Source organism: Cynoglossus semilaevis, chromosome 20 (assembly GCF_000523025.1).
Source record: "Cynoglossus semilaevis isolate Cse_v1.0 chromosome 20, Cse_v1.0, whole genome shotgun sequence".
In the NCBI taxonomy this organism is placed as follows: Eukaryota; Metazoa; Chordata; class Actinopteri; order Pleuronectiformes; family Cynoglossidae; genus Cynoglossus; species Cynoglossus semilaevis.
In genome coordinates this window covers 5,543,677-5,561,827 of record NC_024326.1, presented here as the reverse complement: position 1 = coordinate 5,561,827, position 18,151 = coordinate 5,543,677, and the positions used below count along the sequence as shown (strand labels likewise).

Here is an 18,151-nt window from a genome sequence, read left to right as displayed (position 1 = left end):
TAGCCGGGGGCCTGATCTTCGGGGCAACAATATGATACCTCAGCACCGACAACAGCGCCAGGCTGAAGATCTCCACGCCCACCGTCACTGAGGTCAGGAACCCCAGAAGGACACAGATCTCGTCTCCGAGCTGCCAGTTCTGAAAACTAGCACTCAGCAGCACACAGGGCAGAGTCAACAGAACGCCCAGATCTGCCAGGCTGAGGTTCAGGAGCAGGACGGAGCTGGGCTTAGAGCGGCTGCGACGGTTCCTGATCAGTACCAGCCACAGCAGGAAGTGACCTCCGACCCCCACCAGAAGAGAGAGCAGGCTGACCATGGGCAGAACCACAGTGAAGGAGATGGTGGTGTTGGTGGAGACCACGTTGAAGAGCAGGTTGACTATGGCAGGCATGGTTCACACCAAATCCTCAGACTGGAGATATCACTAGAACAAGACACGAGGAATCAGTGTAGCAAATGTAGCATTTTACCCACAGCTTACCAGGGCTGACAAATGATTAATCTTCTTAATCTGATTAATCACTTAGCAGCAATATATAGAAAAAAAGTGTTTCATATTTGGTCCTTAATTTACATAAGGAAACTCCCGAGGGATTTATAAAGATCTCTCTCTCTCTCTCTCTATATATATATATGTGTATATGATTTATCCAAAAACACTATACTCTGAATCTGATGAACTGAATGCCAAACTTCTTCCATGTTTTTTCCAGGTTGCCGCTCCGTGACTCTCTCACTGTGACGGACGCCTCTGATGATTCAGACTCGCCCCGGTCTAGGTCTTAATCTAACTAAAACGGTGACCATCACATTACACCTCGGCACAAAACAGGACGACTTTCATCTGCGAGAACACGACACAGGCAAACACGTCACGACGGCAGGAAGAGAGCGAGTCTTCTCCCCTGAGGGATAAACACCAGAGCTGCTCACAGGATCAAAGTGTAAAAAACAAAAAAACAAAAAACACAGAAAACTGTGGCCACGGCCAAACAAACAACACACTCAGTCCCCAAAAGTAAACAGGTCGGTAATATCTGTCACGAACGACAGGGAGATATTTGAATTATTGACTTTCATTCTGTTTTCTGCTCTGACATTTTCCAACATTTACCTTCATCCTTCCACCAAAATAAACTGGGAATTACCACCGGATATGAAACAGCGTCACAGATCAATGACAGCCACCGTCTGTGACGCCCCACAGGAACTTCCTCCAGGAAAGTAAAGCGAAGAGACACAGATGTCAACAACACTTGTCAGATGTTCTGGGGGGATTTGACAAATTAGTGAAATAATTAAAATGAACCTTTAGTTCTTCATATTTGCTTCAAATTCTTTTGAAAAGAATAATAATATCAATAATAATAAATGCTGTCTGTCTCACTTCTGTAGCTGAACAGGAAATTTCCCTCACAGACTCCGACATGAAAACTGTTGCTTTGAAAGTTAAATGTTTTGATGGAGAAAATTTAATTCAAAATTTAAAAAGTCATCAATAAAACATCAAGGATGACTTTGATGGTCCTCAAATCTGAAATGTCTGGTCCAAACAGAAACATCGATTAGTCGGAGCCTGGTGGATCTGAACGTTGGAAACTAGGAACAAAAGCTTTGGCCGAAGTTTACTGTGGATTTAATAAACTCAGAGCTCAGGTGTGAACTGAAGCTAGAAGTACAAAGTGAAACCCAAACAAAGAGAATAAACTTTGTTTGCTTGACTTACTGTGAAAGGAACCTGTGCTCTCCACCAGCTGAGGGGCCGCTTCAAGACGAGAAGAGGAGGAGGAGGCACGCCTGCAGTCAACACTTCATTCTCCGTCTCTTTGCACACATAGACAATTCAACACCTACACGTCTACAACAACAACAACAACCACAGCGTACAGCTTTAATCTGCGTTAATTGCCACCAAAGGGAGAACCAAAGAGACACCAAAGGTGAAGAGGATGAAGAGCGAGGAAACGTCACCTCAAAGGCAGGAGCCCAGAAGAAAGCACAGCGTGAAACGTGGAAGAGAGAAACCCACCGCCCAGGATGTTGGAGACAGAGGTGAAGTGAACAGAGCGTTCATGAACCTGAGGAGGAGAGAAAAGGCCCAGCAGCTGCTGCTGCGTTGGTGGGAGACGGTGGAGTGGCCTCACAGCTGCAGGATGGAGACACAGGCATCCAGCAGCTGTGAGGTGTGTGTGGATACTTCACTGAGTGTCAGCTTCATTCTTTTACAGCAGGCTCTGAAGCACAGACAGAGATACGGCAAGGAAACGGGGGTCAATAAACCAAACAGCCAGACTGGATCACTTGAGGCTCAGAGCAGTCGTAAATAAGAGGATTTACTGCTGATGTTTGGTCCAGTGTTCTGACTTCACTGACGTTCAGCCTCAAACTGATGCATTTGTTATTTCTGTCCTGTTCTTTGACTCAGGATTTAGGGATTTTCTCTAATTTAGTGAATGTCTGATCTGTGACTTTGTACCATTTAACAAACCTACGGTACTACCTGCCTACTGACTTAAACTACAAATCCTGCCTTCAGTGATGCCTTTACTCATAAATACATTAGCATACATAATGAAAATGAGCAATATATATATATATATATAAATAAATAAAATGAAAACCAAGAGGAGCTTGTGATGCGTGAGGAGCAGCTATCAGCTGGGATGGCGGAGGAAAAATTAAACTAGTCTTAGTCTGAGTCCTTTGGCACTGGGACTGTAAACACATCATGTCATGTGACCCATCAGGCAAACAGGGAGTAAAAAAAAACAAACATGTCACACGACGATAAACAGAGAGAGTCACCTGAGCCTGATGTCACCTGTATGACTGACAGACAGGTGACATTATATACAGAGACAGAGGGGTAACCATGGTGATTAACCAGCCTGTTTATGAAGAGCGCATCCCTCATCAGCAAATCCTCCTCTAAAACGATCTCATTTGAATAAAACCAGCATCACCACGACCTCATCTTCATCAAGTTAATTCTGTCCTCATTACTGCACAGTGACTGACTGCTGCTGCTGCTGCTGTTGCTGCTGCTGCTGGTGCTACTGCTGCTGCTGCTGTTACTGCTGCTGCTACTGCTGCTGCTGCTACTGCTGCTGCTGTTACTGCTGCTGCTGTTACTGCTGCTGCTGCTGTTGCTGCTGCTGCATAATGACATACTGACATCAGGACATGACAGTGACGTGTCAGTGTGATGGAGCCCAGAGCTGGATTTTTCCAAAAGTACTGTATAACTGTCTGCTGCCACCTCCTGGCAAAAGAAAAGAACACTCGTTTAAAGCAGGTGCAACAGTAGTGATCTAAAAACACAAAGAGTTGTTATACAAGTGTATGAAATAATATTTTAAAATATATGTGTCTGTTTACACTCACACAATCAAGTCAACGGTGCAAATTTTTAGTAGTATAGTCTGTTTACGCTCATACAATCAAGTCAACGGTGCAAATTTTTATTGATTGTGATTCATAGAAGCATTTGTTTAGAAAATATACTCATTTTAAGGGCTGTGAAATCAGACGAGATCCACTGACGTAAATACTGTGAGGTGATAGGACGGCGCGGAAACGGATTTTCTCAGTCGTTAAATTAGCATACAGTTAAAAAGAGTAGATACAAACACATTTCTGATAAAAATTAAAAATGACCACAATGGAAACTTTATTGTTAGCTGGCAGAGTCACGATGACGGCTAGTGCAGTTTGATTATCGATGTATTTACAGCGTAAATAATGTTCAATCTCACTCTCAGCAGTCGCAGATTGTCAATAAAAGACAAGAGGGAGGTTGAAAAAAATATATATACCAAAAGCAACTGTTCATGAGAAGATACTGAAATCACTTCATAAGCTGCAGGTCAGAGCGCCATCTATACCTGAGAAAATAAAAACAATGACACAATTGGGTTAAAAAAGAAAGCACAAAGTCCATGCATTTTCCAAAAAAATGAGGAAATAAAATGACACAATTGGGTTAAAAAAAAAAGCACAAAGTTCATGCATTTTCAAAAAAAATGAGGAAATAAAAACAAGTGGAATAGTCCGGTGAAAACGTTGATTTAAAAGCTCGTCTCCCTCCAGTCCTCCAGGTTCAAGCCTCCTCTGAAACTCCTCATCTGCTCGTGATGTCATAAAACGTCTCTGTTACCAAGCTGAGGGCTGTCAAAACCTGGAACAAAGGAAAGAATTACAATAACAATGGAGGAATTTAAACCTGAACCGATGAGAATATTTAACTACAGGAATGTTCAGAAACTAAAAAGTGTGCCAAAGAGTCAGGCAAACAAAAAGATAAATGTTCTAAAATATTATCAAGCTACACAAATATTTCCTAACTACAACTGCTGATGCCAACATGCCACATATACTGGCCAAGAACACAGAAAAGTCGACACAGTCGGTAATTCTGTCTAACTACTACTAAAACAAATGAAATGATGAATAAATGACTGTGTAAACTGTTCCTGTTCTGTACAGATGGTATTGCATGTACTGGGGGTGCGGGGGAGGCAGTCGGGGGGGGCAGATACATACACCTGGTACCAGCAGGAAAGTCCAGAGATCTGTTTCTGTACTGAGGAAAACAGGGCTTTGTCAGAGGGACTCTGAGATCTGAGGACCTCTCCAGATCGTAGGAGCTGTCCCCCTCCATGCCTGAGGGAGAAATTGGAAAATTCCAGGAGTAACACACAGACAGAGACACATTCACTGGAATTTAACAAAGGGATGAAAGCTACGGTTTTCAAGGCATGCAGAGTCATCAAATCAAAGACTCGTGCTGCTTTCATTTGATTTAAACAGTCGGCAAAGAAGAGCAGACAGTTTCAGAGGACACAGTATGTCCTCACACACTGGACAGTGTTGCCAGGTATCAAATACTGAAGTACTGTAACCTTCACATGCAAGTAAACATGTCGTCTCTGGCGCCCTCCAGTGGACACAGAATCCATTCCTTCACATGCAAGTAAACAGGTCTCTGGCGCCCTCCAGTGGACACAGAGAGTTACGCCATAAAAAGTGAGCCAAGTAAAATATACAAATAGGATTATTAAAGGATATCTGGCAACACTAGCAGTGAATCGACAACAGAGTGGTGTCTGTCATTAACACTGTCTGTTATTCTGTACCTATGTCCAGTGAGTAGGACTTCCTGGTGGGATGAGATGCTCCTGGAAATCCATTACGACCTCCTTCCTCTTCTTGATCGGCCGAGCAATGAAGAGAATGAATAAAATCACTATTAACATCTGTTTTTAACTCTTTGTTATTGTAAATAAAAAAATTAAAAATCTAAAATTTAAACAGAAATTTATAAAAACCAACAGCAAGGTTAAACATAGGGCAACTCTACCAGCATTAAAAATCAAGGAAGGTTAAACATAGGGCAACTCTACCAGGTAGTGTTCCCTCTGCCTCAGGGCCTTCAGGTGTCACTGATTCTTCCTCTTCAGTGATTCTCTCCTCTTCAGTGATTGGCTGACCAGGAGGCAAACACCTCAGGTCATCCGTGAGATCATCCCGAGGGCAGACGGGTAGTGTTTGGTGAAACGTCTCAGAATGTTCCAGAGACGTCCTGTCTCTTGTATTGAGTTCGAGACCAGGCTGAAACCAGGGGCAAACACACAGTCGGAGTTTTGGCTCTGATGTATCAGGATGTGCAGCGTTTGTCTTTGTCGTATGAATAAAAGATGCATACCTGACCGGGAAAAAGACAAAGGTTCTGTCCCTCAGCTCCTCTCGCTCTCTGAGTTTCTTCTTCCTCTATTTTCTTGAGTTCACTCTGATCCTCTTCGTCCTCAGCTCTTCCTGTCACTTCTAACGAGAAAGAAAAACAGCCTTTAGAACCAACGTTAGTTTATAAAAAATTTAACAAAGACATTTTTTTACATCCAGGAACCTGCGGCTGATGCTAAAGACTTTGTTCCTGGCCCCATTAAAATGTTAAGTTCTGACTCCTTGCATTGATTTTGTGAACGACTGAGATTAACACAAGGCTAATCTCTTAATACCCTTTGATCCAGACAGAACTCAGTTAGTTCAATTAAAATGGTTAGCATGTGCCACAGTTGACATCAGTGCTAAAAAGTACTCCCTCACCTTCACCAACATAAAGGAAAGGAAACTTTTGACTTTGTAATTTTGAAACAACTTTGTTAGCTTAGCAAAAAGGCTAACACCGGACTAACGTTCTGTCCTCTCCCATTATTATCATTCCAGAGGCACAGTCACTGTGCTGTTTTAATTAACAGTAAATTCACTCTTACTTTAAAGATATTTTCCCCCACACAAACTGTCAAAAAATGATAAAACCTAAGTCTGAGTTGCTAAATTATACAGAAACCTTCACCTACAGTACTGTTATATTATAATAATATTATGTTATAAGTCACGTCACTTCCATTAGAGACCACAGCTCATTACATCTCATCCATTCAAAAGTTACTGTTGTGTTGAAACATATTCTAAATGTGACGAGTTCATTTCAACTACTACTATTTCCACAGGCCAGAAATGGATGAAATGGAGATTTGATGCAGTATGGATGAAAAACAAAACAATCTGAGACCTCATCATCAAGTCTCTGAGTCAGTTAAAAAAAAAAAGGGAGTGAATTCGGCCGAATGTGAAAGCTGTGGAGTTTGATCTTTATTCTGGCAGACTGATGATGGTCTTGTTTACAGAGTGGAGCTTCAACAGTGTGAGTCTCAGAGCTGTGTTTCATAGAGTTTCTGGATTTGTTCATTGATTTCACAGCTTCCCTGGGTCTCCACACAGTCTCTGGTTTTTAATAACAACAAATAAGTAGAACTTGTATCTAGAGTTCTGGAGTGCAGAGTTTCTTCATACATTATGAATGGTGAGGACAGTGCTATTAAACATTGGCCAGACAAAGTAAAGAGTTCTGAACCTAAAGCCCAAGAAAAAAACAACAACAATGTAATACTGTAGGTTAGGTCTGATGAACTGCAGCAGATATTTATATTCACAGGTTTGAAAAACTTTCCCATCAGAATGACTGTAAATTTAATAATTTTAACTACTATACTACTACTACTACTATAACTATTTTTCATTAATAATTTTAAACTTTTTTCTCTTTTATAATAAGGTCGTCCTGTGCATACAATACAGCATCAATAAACTGAGTAAATGACCCTGTGTTTGTATTCCACTGTTGTACTTGTATATAAACTGCAGAAGCAGCAGAGAGCTCCTGTCATTTCACAGGATTAACAGCAATCCGAGGGGAACTGTAATGCAGTTTCTATCCTGCCCAGCCAGCACAAATACATAGAAAAATCCCCTTATGCCACAGCATTATAAGAGAATAATAATAATAAAAATTATAAACAGTGAACTCGACAAAACACACATTCAATACGACTGTCATCCAACCTTGTAGTACCTGAACTCTCCTGCAGGTGTCTCTGCCTCATGACAGCCAGACCGGGCTTGTTGCTGTGTGGAGGCGGCTCTGGCCTCAGCCCACAGTGAGCTGCAGTGTCACCGCCGCTCTGCCTCTCCTCCTCCAGGTCACTCCGTGAGTCAGTCAGAGGGATGATCATCTCCTGCCTGCTCGGCTCCATCTGCCTCTCCGTCTGCTGTTTGGAGGACGCAACGTGGCCGTTAATCCGAGAATCAACAGGGGCGTCTGAGATGGTGGTGGATCTGTCGAAGTCCTGGTCTGAGAGTTTGATGTCACAGGTGCTGCTGCTGCCGTCAGAGTCGAATTCTGCCCCGATGCAGCTGTACACCATACTGACCAGGTCTGTGGACTACACAGAGAAACAGAGAACATCACATCAGCTGTCTGTCAAAAAACAAATGGTGCTGAACATGAGGTGACTTGAAGACTTGAAGCCAATAAACTGTCTCTCTCTGGGAGCCCGTACCTGTCTTTGGCTGAGGCAGGGGGGGCTGGCGGCTCTCAGTCCGTGCCCAGGTGGCCCCTGCAGAAGTCGAGGCGAGGTCATGTTCCCGTTGGCTCTGGAAACAGCGCCCTCTGGCCTCACAACGTCCCTGGGGTGTTGAATCATTGAGTAGACGTTCTCTGAGGCGCTGCTGGAACAATCAGACCAAGAAACAAACATTTTTTTTATTGTCTGAGTTCAGTCTTGACCTTGGAGGAGGAGGAAATATTAGAAAGCTGCGTACAACCAGACAAAGATTTGAAAAAAAAAGATTCAGAAGAGGTTTATCTGTTGTGAATGTAGGAAAGGAAATTGTTGTACATTACATATAAGTATTTTTTCTTGGTGTTCTGGATTACTTTGAGCTAACTTGTCACCTTTTCTTTGCACCTTGTCTTCAGCAGTTACTTTTTTATGTAGAGATACATTTTGTATATTTTATTTCTGGGTTGATATTTTTGACAAATATGAGGGAGTTTTTGTATTTAGTTTTCATAACAGACAAATCATTTTCTGCGAAAAAAAAACTTATATTAAACAGGTTTCCAATAAAAACACTTCTCTTTTGTCAACATCTCTGATTAACTGCAGCAACCAGACTGGGTTCTGTCCGGTCACGTATTTTGTTTCCACACTGTGTTGCATTTACAAGAACTGCAGTAACAAAGAGGTGATTATTCACCAACACTCTGTAACCGTGAAAGATACTGCAGTATTTATTAAAGTACTGTTTATACCTCCGTGTCTCTGATGAGTCATCTGCTCTTTCATAACCTGTAGACTTTTGTTTTCACTCAGCTGCAGTTGAAGTGTGTGGTTCTCTGCTCTGCACAGCATCTACATCCTTCGTTCTTTGGGCTCATATCACTGATCACTACTGGGTTCAGCTTCAGCCACTAGTTCTTTGGGCTCATATCACTGATCACTAGGAGTGTGTAGTGGCAAGAATCTGATCACACGATATATGTCATAATTCAGGGGCGATGATACGATATATTGCAATATTCTGCAATACTTTAGGTACGACAATATATTTTGTAACACAATGCTGTTCCATCTAAACATCAGGTTAATAACATTAGAACAGAGGAATTGACCATTGTAATCTTGTTTTGGCCTCTAGGCGTCACCGTTTCCTGCATTTTAATGGTCCGACAAAAAGCAGCCAAAATGTATGCAGATAAATAACAAAAAAACAAAGTGTAACATGGGGAAATATTTTCGTCTCTTAAAATATTTATCACGCAGTAGAACAAACACTGTATTTATTTAGGAGCAGTCTCTGTTCCTACACTTGTGTGTTCTTACTCTGAGTCCTGGTTGGAGATCGTGGAGTTGCGGTTCTTGCGGAAGCCGGAGAAGATGGACAGGACACTGCGTCTCTTCTTCCTCCGCAGAGACTGACCTTGATGGAGTGATGACAACTGACTGGACAGGAGAGTGAGAGCAGATGAAAGGGTTAATGGTTGTCTGCCTGTGTGTGTGGCGCTGGTAATGCAAGCTGTTGATAGTCCATGAGCACTGACTGGTACAGTAAGAGGAGTGTGATGTTAACACATTAGTGAGATTCTTTTTATCCCCCATTTTTAAGCTACTAGGCAACAGAAGAAATTGATTACTTTTCAAAACAGAGCAATGTTTTTCCAAGGCCAGCGAATCAACAAGAAAAAAAAAAACAAAAAACTTTTCTCCAACCTGCTGTTCTAGTTTTAATATTAGCCTGTATTAAAGACAAAAAAAGGGAAAAAATCTGTTTCTTAATGGGCTAAAAAAATAATATTACAAGCTCAAGGCACCATGAAAAAGTAAATATTAACTGAACAAAAACAGTGTTTTGTCATTATTTGTCCCTTTTTTTTCCTGTATCTGTCAACATGTTGTTACAAGTGCAGTGCAACATTACCGAGCGCCCTCAGTGTTTTGGTGTCAGCCGGTTTAAAAATGATATATTCCTGTTTGTTCTGCCTTGGTTCTCAAACTCATTGAAATGATTGTGTTTATTTGTGGTTCCTCCAATCATAACCAGTGAAGTAGTGACTGATTTATGATGAAAATCCCGGCTCAAAGTCTGACAGACAGTTTTATGAGGAGGTTTTTCTCCCCACCGTTGCCAAAAAGCTGCTCAGTCAGGGATTTAATTTGGTTTTCAATCATTTTTGTAAAACTTTACTTGTTGATATAAACTCAGCCTAATTGACTGTATATATATTGCTCCATTTCTCTGCTGTTATTTGGATTGTTTTTTTCTAAGAGGATGATTTTAATTCTAATTCTAATTTTAAAACTCTACAAAGTCCATTTAGACAAACGGGTTTTGTTAATTTGGACTTGACTATCAACAATATTTTTTCATGCATCATCGTCTGGTGGCCTTCAGGACGAACCTGTCATGAAACCGTATCTCTGTGGTTTGATAGAAGAAACTGAAACCCATGCTTTTGTTCTTTTTTTGTAATTATTCACAGAAATCCAACACCGTGGCACAGTTTTATAAGAAATATTTTTGCAAACAGGAGCCTGCTTTGTGACAGCGCACCAAATGAACGACTTGTACACGGTGATATGTTCTCGTTATTGAACGAGCAGAGCTACAAATGAGAAGCTCCACTCAGAGAAAATGGAACCCCCCCCAATATGTTTGTCCCCCGTGTGCTTCAGGAACCCGCTGATCATTCATTACTGATGACACCAGAGCAGAAAATCTTTACAGACAAGGGCGCCGTGCACGGTGGCTCCTCCGTAATATTAATTTTAGGAAACACACCGAGGGAATGCTGGCTCTTATTTAGGTGCTGCTAAATAAATAAAGCTGAGTGGTCAGAGAATATTCTAGATCCTCTCTGAACATATAGGTTTTGAGCACCTTTAACTAAAAAATCATAATATAATTGACATCAGCTCTGTGAAAATTTCATCATCATTCATCAAAGTTTTTTCTTTTTTTTCCAACCACAGAAACTACACTGCAGCATATAATTACACTGAGCCCATAATTAAGACTCTGTCTCATGATTACAATTTAGAAACTTGTTATTATGAAAAAGTTACATGTTCATTAGGAGAAGAGAATCTCAAATTATAAGGGGAAATTCACCAGTTAGACAGGACTCTGACAGTCCTGTCATGTCACTGTTTATTATTAAAAGTTCCAGAGCAGAGACTCCACTCTGGCTCTACATCAATGCATCAAACTGATGCTTCAAAATGTATGTGAGGTACAACAGCAACAGTTTTGCCTCGTACTGATTGGACGGGTTGTTAAGAAGTCAGGATCAGCCCACAGGAAGAGGCTTTCACATTTGGTCCAAGGTGCAGAATCAGATTCAGATTAAAGTTATATCATTATACCAGCAAATCTATTTATGAGCCTGGACTTTTGCTATATGTTTTTTAACTGAAAGCTACACTACATGCTCTGGGTTGTACTCTGTTGTTACCTGTCTGGTAGAACCCTCTTACTGTAGAAATCAGGCAGTCCGTCTTCTAACATGTTGACTCCTCCGTTTTCAGAGCAATGCTTCAGAAAGAGGAAGAAAAACACAATCAGTTTCCCCTTTACAACAAGGTATCATCACATCACATGCTGGACTGGTCAACCTGAGTCTCTGCCACCACCAGTCACCAGTCACCAGTTTGGTCGGACTTCACCAACAAAGATCTTTATGCTAGAATTTATTCACAGACATCTAGTTCTAGAAGACCAGAAAACCAAGTTTTACCACCAGATGTCACTCTTCTACCCGTTCCAATGAATAAAAAATATATTTTTTCTGAACAGTGTTAGTGCCAGGTCTTCAGTCTACTTCTGCTGGAGCTCCACCCAGATCGTCCTCCATCCACTCACCGATTCAGCAGAAAGGTGGCCCGCTCTGTGCCTCCGCGGTGGGCGTGGCCTGACGTGAGTCACGTGACGTAAGGGTGAGCCGTTGGTGGGGAGAGTGGACAGACACTCCCATGATGCCGAGTGGCTAAGGGCAGCAGTGTGCAGTGGAGCAGAAGGAACAGGAGAGGAAGTGGGTTCTTCACTCAAACCTACTGAGAGAGAGAGAGAGAGAGTCAACAGTCAATCAGCTTTAACGGTAAATCATTTTAGAGGAGTCTAAACTCTGGACCAGAATGCTTTGCTGCACAGGTATGACACTCACCGTGTCTGGTGGAGACGGGTCTGATTCTTCTAGTTCTGGAGCTTCTCTTCTTTATGGCCATGGTATCCTGTTATTATATTAGGTTTATATTAGGATGTTCCAATGGGTTAAACATAGACAAGAGACAAAAATATTTTTTTTCAAAAACAGTTGTGTTCTCAAAGAGACAAAAATACTTTTTTTCAAAAACAGTTGTGTTCTCAAAGACCCCAGGATGGGACACTCACTATTCCCAGGCTGAGCCCCAGGTCCTCTTCAGGGAAGTCCAGAGACTCCATCAGTCTGGACTGTCTGATTGTGTGTCTTCCTGTCCCCAAGTCGTCCCAGCGTTTGGCCTGAGACACATGTCGCAGCTGAATCACAACAGAAACAAACACACGTGGTTACTGTACACACACAGGCTGAGGACGTGGAGACAGGGGGCAGGGAGTTTGTACTCTGGTTACTAGAGTACTACTAGTAAAAGTTACACTGAGACTGGGAGACAAAAATATTCTTTTTGGTGCGTTCACTTCAATCTCTTCAGTCGGCCTGGAGAAATGGTGACGAACATGAAAGCGAGGCAGAGCACAGCTGTGAGCAGAGACATGAGATCAATGGTCTGTTGATGTTGTGAGGGAATAAAACAACAACATTTAATAAATATATTACCCTTTTTTGGCTTTGAGTCAGATACTGACAGGAGAATTCTGTCAGCAAACTTCAAACTGCTGAAAGTGAGTTCTAATTTTGTTCTGATTACAATTTAAATCAAGTTTTTAAACTTGAAATGCTACGTTTTTATCCCATTTCCTAAAAATGTTTTTGGGAGTGTGGAAGTCTTTCTTCAAATACTGTTTGCAGTATCTGTGTTTTTTATGTTAAAAACTGCAAAATATAAAACACAAAGCATTTAGTTCAAGTGTAGGCGTGAACTGCGGGTCATCACGTCCTCACTGTTCTGCTGTGATTCTAGGTCATGTGACCAGACCACGTCATCAGACCGGCCTCCGGCTCTGAAGAGGTTTATAAAGCTGGTACATTTTTAATGAATAATATTTTGGACATAAAGCTAAATGTTGTGGCTTTAGTGATTTTCTTGCCTCCAAATAGTTTAGCAGAGAAAAAAAAAATCAATATCACTTTAGGCCGTTGTCTATAAATATACAGCTGGAGCCAACAAACACCAACGGGACTTCACGTCGGAGCAGGGACATAAAAATGTTGAAGAACTGAAAATAAATGAATGTTTCTAAGAGTCGTGAACTCAAGTTGAAATAGAAAAGTTTCTGCTGCTGATCCTGGGACACTGACCCTGACCCTGAACACAGACGCTGTTGACTGAGGAACAGGTTTGAGTTTTAAGATTTTTATTCTATCATTATTTACCTGACTGGCATCAACAAAAGAATGAATCATGAAAGTTTTTCAGTTTCATTTCAGAGCTGATTCTCAGATGTTTCTGTTTTTGTTTTTTGAGTGTACTTTCTCAACAAATTTAATCTTTTTCTTTGCAAATGAGAATTGAAGTACTTTTGAAACCAAATAAAAACTAATATAACCAGATATTTTGGTTGTTATATATATATATATAAACAAAGGATGTTAGAAGAGGTTTATGGATGTCATTAAAGAGGAGATGTTTGGTGAGAAAGTGGGGGAGATGATTTTCCATAGCGCCCCCTGCAGGTACAGTAGCAGCCTTACACCAAACCTTAGAGTAAGAAAACATTATGTTAGAAACAGTTGGACCCCCCGCCCCCCACGTTTGAGTTAAATACAAACGGTAGAATTTTGAAAGGAATGCGTGGGACTTTTTTTCTTGGACACAGGCTCCCCGTGGCCTCGTTATCACGTCAGGTTGCCAGGCAACCGAACGAGAGTCACAGGAGAATCAGAAGGAAAAAAAGTGTGATGTTGTGTGTAATTATGGTCTACCTTCACGTCCTGTGTTCACACTGAGAGACGTGTGTGTTTGGTTTACACTTGGTAAAAAACTTGTCTGGTATTTGGTCTAACTCTGATGCATGCGTCGAACTATTAGCTCTGTGAAGATGACAACTGGTTAATAACCATATCATCAAAGATCAGAGGGAGAAGATCCTTTGATTTGGGTCAGATTTGATACCCCATAAACAACCTGGGGGCAACTGTCCTCTCTATGATACTAACTCTATAAATACATGTAGGTGAAACACAAACACTCTGCATATTAGGTCGAACATTCACTGCATGAAAACTGCTTTTGTTGAATGGATAATGGGATTAAATTAGAGATTGCTATTTGCTTTAATAGCAGTACAAACTGCAGTTTTTGCTCTGGTTATTTACAGGTACTTTAGTTTGAAGCAGGCAACAGACATACTGCAGCAAGCAGCTGAGATTATCCTTGAAAACTACCTGCAGAAAAACCAGAAGAATGAAGCCTTAAAGATGCCAAAATGTAGACAAGATGTAGCTAAAAGTTAAGCTAAACCTGTGCTGAAAGGTGAGATTACCACTTTGACTAGAACAAATATATTTGTTTTATAATATATAAACAAAGACAGTTTGCAGTAAAGGGGGAGTACCAGGGTTTTATGACTGGTGTAGAGCTCCTGCAGGATCTGGTCCACGATGGAGTTGGTCAAGTAGGAGACCACGGACAACTTCACCTCCCTGAGACAGACACAGTCACACAGGGACAGTCAGGACCGGGACTTTTAAACTCCACTCTGCTGCGTTCTCCACTTACTCCAGCGCTCCGTTGACGTCGGCCGCCGCTCTATCCATCAGGGCGTTGCGGATGGCGGAGCGAGGGATGGAGACTTGTTCGGAAATGGACGACAGAGGAGGGTAGAGTCTCTCTGCGGCCGAGCAGGACATGGGACACAACTCGCGGCACAGAGAGACCATGGAGTCGACAACCACCTGGAGACAACGGCCGCAGGAAGTAGATTTATTTTAAAACAGAAATGTCAATATCGGCCTCTGCTCGCTCAACGTTTCCCTTTAACATTTATCTTTTATTCAAACCATCTGCAGTGCAGCCGCCCCGACACACATCTTCAAACATCAACTGTTTTCCCTCCTCTTCAGATAACCGTGCCTAAACGAGGAGGTGAACCAAATCCCAGCCCCGTCTTTTCCCCCTCATTTTAATTGATTTTGACCTTTGTAAATGAGAAAAGCCGCCGTGTGCCGGGGTAATAAAATGTGGAGGCACAAACAAGGATGTAAATCCTCTTTTAGTAATTTGATACAAAGTATTCTATTCCACCCGATTCATTACTGCTGCTGCTGAATCCCAAATGAACCAGAACGTTTCTACCCCTGGATTAAACTGTTCCATTTGGTCTGAAAGTTCTGAGTCATTTTGACACAACTTCTGCAACAGAACACACACACCTGTAGTTCTTTGTCGGCAGCTTTGGTCAATTCTGCAGCCAGATGGTCCAGACGCTGTTTGACCGGTCCGTCGACGGACAGGACATGAGCCAACTCACACAGAGACGGGTAGAGCTGACCAAGATCAGACATGAGAATATAAGACGGGTATAGAACACACACAGAACAGACAGAATGAAAGGCATCAGTCATCACTGTGTCAAAAGTAGAAAATAAGGATAATTAAAAGACAAAAAAATCGTAGAAAATAAAGATAATTAAAAGACAAAAAAACAGAAAAAAAGGCCACAAATGAAACTCTTCTGTTTCATGATGAATTCACAGGTCACACTGGACATGTCCGAGTGCAGTGATTGGCTCTCAGGCCAGACCTTGAACGTTGCTGGGTTTACAACGCATTATCCTGATTGCTAATATCACTTCATCTTCATTTCGATAATGGATTTTATGAAGTTGTAAAAATGAATTTAACTCAAAGGACAATGGAGACGGAGGGACCGGAGACACAGTGATTTAGAGTGACACCTCTCCGTGGAGACTCTGACGACCAATCACAGTCCAGTAAATACGATCTGAATCTGAATCTGAATTTAATCAGGCTGTACAGCTAATACATAATATGCTAATATGAGGCTGATAATATCGGTCGGCTGATATTATCGGTCATCCCTAATTAAAGGTACAATCACACTCACTGCTCTGGAGTTCCTGGCTTCCTTCAGGACCTGTTTTGCCGTCTGGACCTCCTCTCCTTCCTCACAGCCCTTCAGCACACACACCTGCTGCTGCACCCGCACACACAGACGCTCCATCACCTGCACAAGCCATGCAGGAAAAAAAAGAAAAAGAAAAGTTAAGTATCACTAATTGAGACCTTGGTTGAGGAACATGGTTGTCGTGAGAAGGAAATCCAGACGTGTACCTGCTCAGCTGTGCTGGTGACTAGACCTTGGTGCAGACGTAGAGCCTGTTTCTGAGAAAACCGCTGAGTCTGGTTGTTTCTGAGCAGGGCACGCTGGATCTGTCACACACACACACACACACACGTATATATTGAGATGAGAGCACAGGTGTTTATAGAGTGTGGAGGAGACAGGTCCATTTGCATGTTAATAAGGGAACCATCAGGAGGATTCTGATCCTCAGAAATGAACCGGAAGATTTCTCTTTTCTCCCTGTGACTCAGCAGGTGCCAGTTGAAAAGCTTGATCATTTTATGCAAATTCACTGTTTCTCTGAGACTGTAAACCCTGAAAAAAAATATTGAGAACCCAAACACTGACCAGGATGGTAAGATATTTTTTTCAGTATCCAGTCCAGGACATCTTTTTTAGAAAAAAAAATCTTCTTTCTACTATTTCTACTAAACATTAGACGTTTTTATTTTTGTCTAACACTTACCTTGGCCTACCTCACACTGACATATATACGATGCAGTCATATCTAGGTCTATAGATATCTAGACTACAGGATTATGGTGGTTTACAGGAGCTCTTCGTGAATGCATGATTGAGTGGCAGCTGAAACTAAAGATGAACTGATAAGAGTCTGTAAACAGCAGCCTGAAATCCCAGTGACAGACAGGAAGTAAGAAGAAAAGTAACCACAGCCAGTTAAAAAAAAAGAAGACATTTTTTCTGTTTACAGGTGAGATTTAAAGCTTGAGTGAATTATCCGTCAGTTTTTTTTTGTTTACTGATTTTTACAACAGAATATTTTCCTCCTGCACAAACAAACCAATCTGTAAGACAAGAGGTGAGGAGCGACGCAGCGGCAGCAGGACGGAAACACTGATGTTTGTTTTTTGGCTCACGCTCTGTTGATTTGCATAAACACGATAATGCGCGCAGAGGACACTGTGGGGGCGCTGTTGTAACTGTAGAAACGTGCTAAAAATGAGCCGTGTGTGAAGTGAGTTAGTTAGTCAAAGGATAAAAAGATATGAATGACCTCAACAGTAACAGTAGGTTAAAAAAGAAATAGGAAATTTTAATAATTTTAATGTCCATATTGTTATAGATGTATATTTATTGTTTAATTAAAATAGAGAAATGCATGATAAAAAAAAACTAAAGATAAATAAAAATATGAGGAGCTGGAAGTCTGGTGACGTGAACATGAACGCATTTTTGTCCCTTAGTGAAATAAAAATATGTTTTCTTCTGATTTCCAAAGCTGACTTTCATCAGCAACGCCTGTCTGAGTTAAAATAAATAAAAATGCTGAACTCCCTGCAGCCTGTGCTTTTATTTGTAGATCTGGAGAACAGAAATCTCCCATGAATAAAAAACTCTGTAAATGGGACACACAGCAGTTTCCACGGCCTAGAAATACATGCAAAGGACTTAAATATTAATCATGATGCATGAGAAGTCATTCATCGCCGTGATGACTCCTGCTGACCCCAGCTGTCACCCCGCGGCCCCAAGTCTCCACCTGCGCCCCCAGGAGGCCGCTCACTGTATTTCCTTTAAGTCAATTGCAGTAGCAGCAGAACCTAAACCACCGGACCACAGATCCTCTCACCTTGGTCAGAGCCTGATCCATCTTCTCCGGGGCGCCGCGGTACGCCTGGGCCACGTCGCTGAGGGGGAGGGGCATGTACTGCAGGGTGAAGTTGCTGGAAAATGAGAAGAAAGGTAAAACATCGGAGGTGTTTAAAAAGGACGAGTTCAACCATGTTAACTGGTGTGTTAGAACACAAACTTTACAGCGTGT

The 18,151-nt window shown here is 41.7% G+C and overlaps 2 protein-coding genes across 10 annotated transcripts in view; both read right to left on the bottom strand.

The window, feature by feature from the left end:
• The window catches only part of si:ch211-119o8.4 (C-C chemokine receptor type 10), a 2,142-nt gene extending 737 nt beyond the window's left edge, over positions 1-1,405 (bottom strand). The window contains exons 1-2 of the mRNA XM_025052429.1: positions 1,118-1,405; positions 5-427 (exon numbers count right to left, since the gene is read on the bottom strand). Of these exons, the coding sequence (XP_024908197.1) occupies positions 5-394 (390 nt within the window). The 5' untranslated portion in view covers positions 395-427; positions 1,118-1,405. The remainder of the gene's footprint in view (positions 1-4; positions 428-1,117) is intronic.
• A 2,569-nt stretch (positions 1,406-3,974) lies between these two features.
• Positions 3,975-18,151, bottom strand: part of carmil3 (capping protein regulator and myosin 1 linker 3) — a 62,693-nt gene continuing 48,516 nt past the window's right edge. For 3 of the 9 annotated variants that reach the window (XM_025052367.1, XM_025052364.1, XM_025052365.1), the window contains 17 exons: positions 17,960-18,053; positions 16,356-16,454; positions 16,129-16,248; positions 15,434-15,547; positions 14,781-14,956; positions 14,617-14,704; positions 12,295-12,420; positions 12,068-12,134; positions 11,767-11,957; positions 11,360-11,439; positions 9,231-9,350; positions 7,905-8,073; positions 7,418-7,787; positions 5,708-5,826; positions 5,406-5,613; positions 5,139-5,210; positions 3,975-4,665 (listed from right to left, as the gene is read on the bottom strand). In XM_025052367.1, coding sequence (XP_024908135.1) covers positions 4,343-4,665; positions 5,139-5,210; positions 5,406-5,613; positions 5,708-5,826; positions 7,418-7,787; positions 7,905-8,073; positions 9,231-9,350; positions 11,360-11,439; positions 11,767-11,957; positions 12,068-12,134; positions 12,295-12,420; positions 14,617-14,704; positions 14,781-14,956; positions 15,434-15,547; positions 16,129-16,248; positions 16,356-16,454; positions 17,960-18,053 — 2,536 coding nt within the window. In that variant the 3' untranslated portion in view covers positions 3,975-4,342. The remainder of the gene's footprint in view (positions 4,666-5,138; positions 5,211-5,405; positions 5,614-5,707; positions 5,827-7,417; positions 7,788-7,904; positions 8,074-9,230; positions 9,351-11,359; positions 11,440-11,766; positions 11,958-12,067; positions 12,135-12,294; positions 12,421-14,616; positions 14,705-14,780; positions 14,957-15,433; positions 15,548-16,128; positions 16,249-16,355; positions 16,455-17,959; positions 18,054-18,151) is intronic. The other 6 variants (XM_025052366.1, XM_025052371.1, XM_025052372.1 and 3 more) reach the window with 5 other exon arrangements.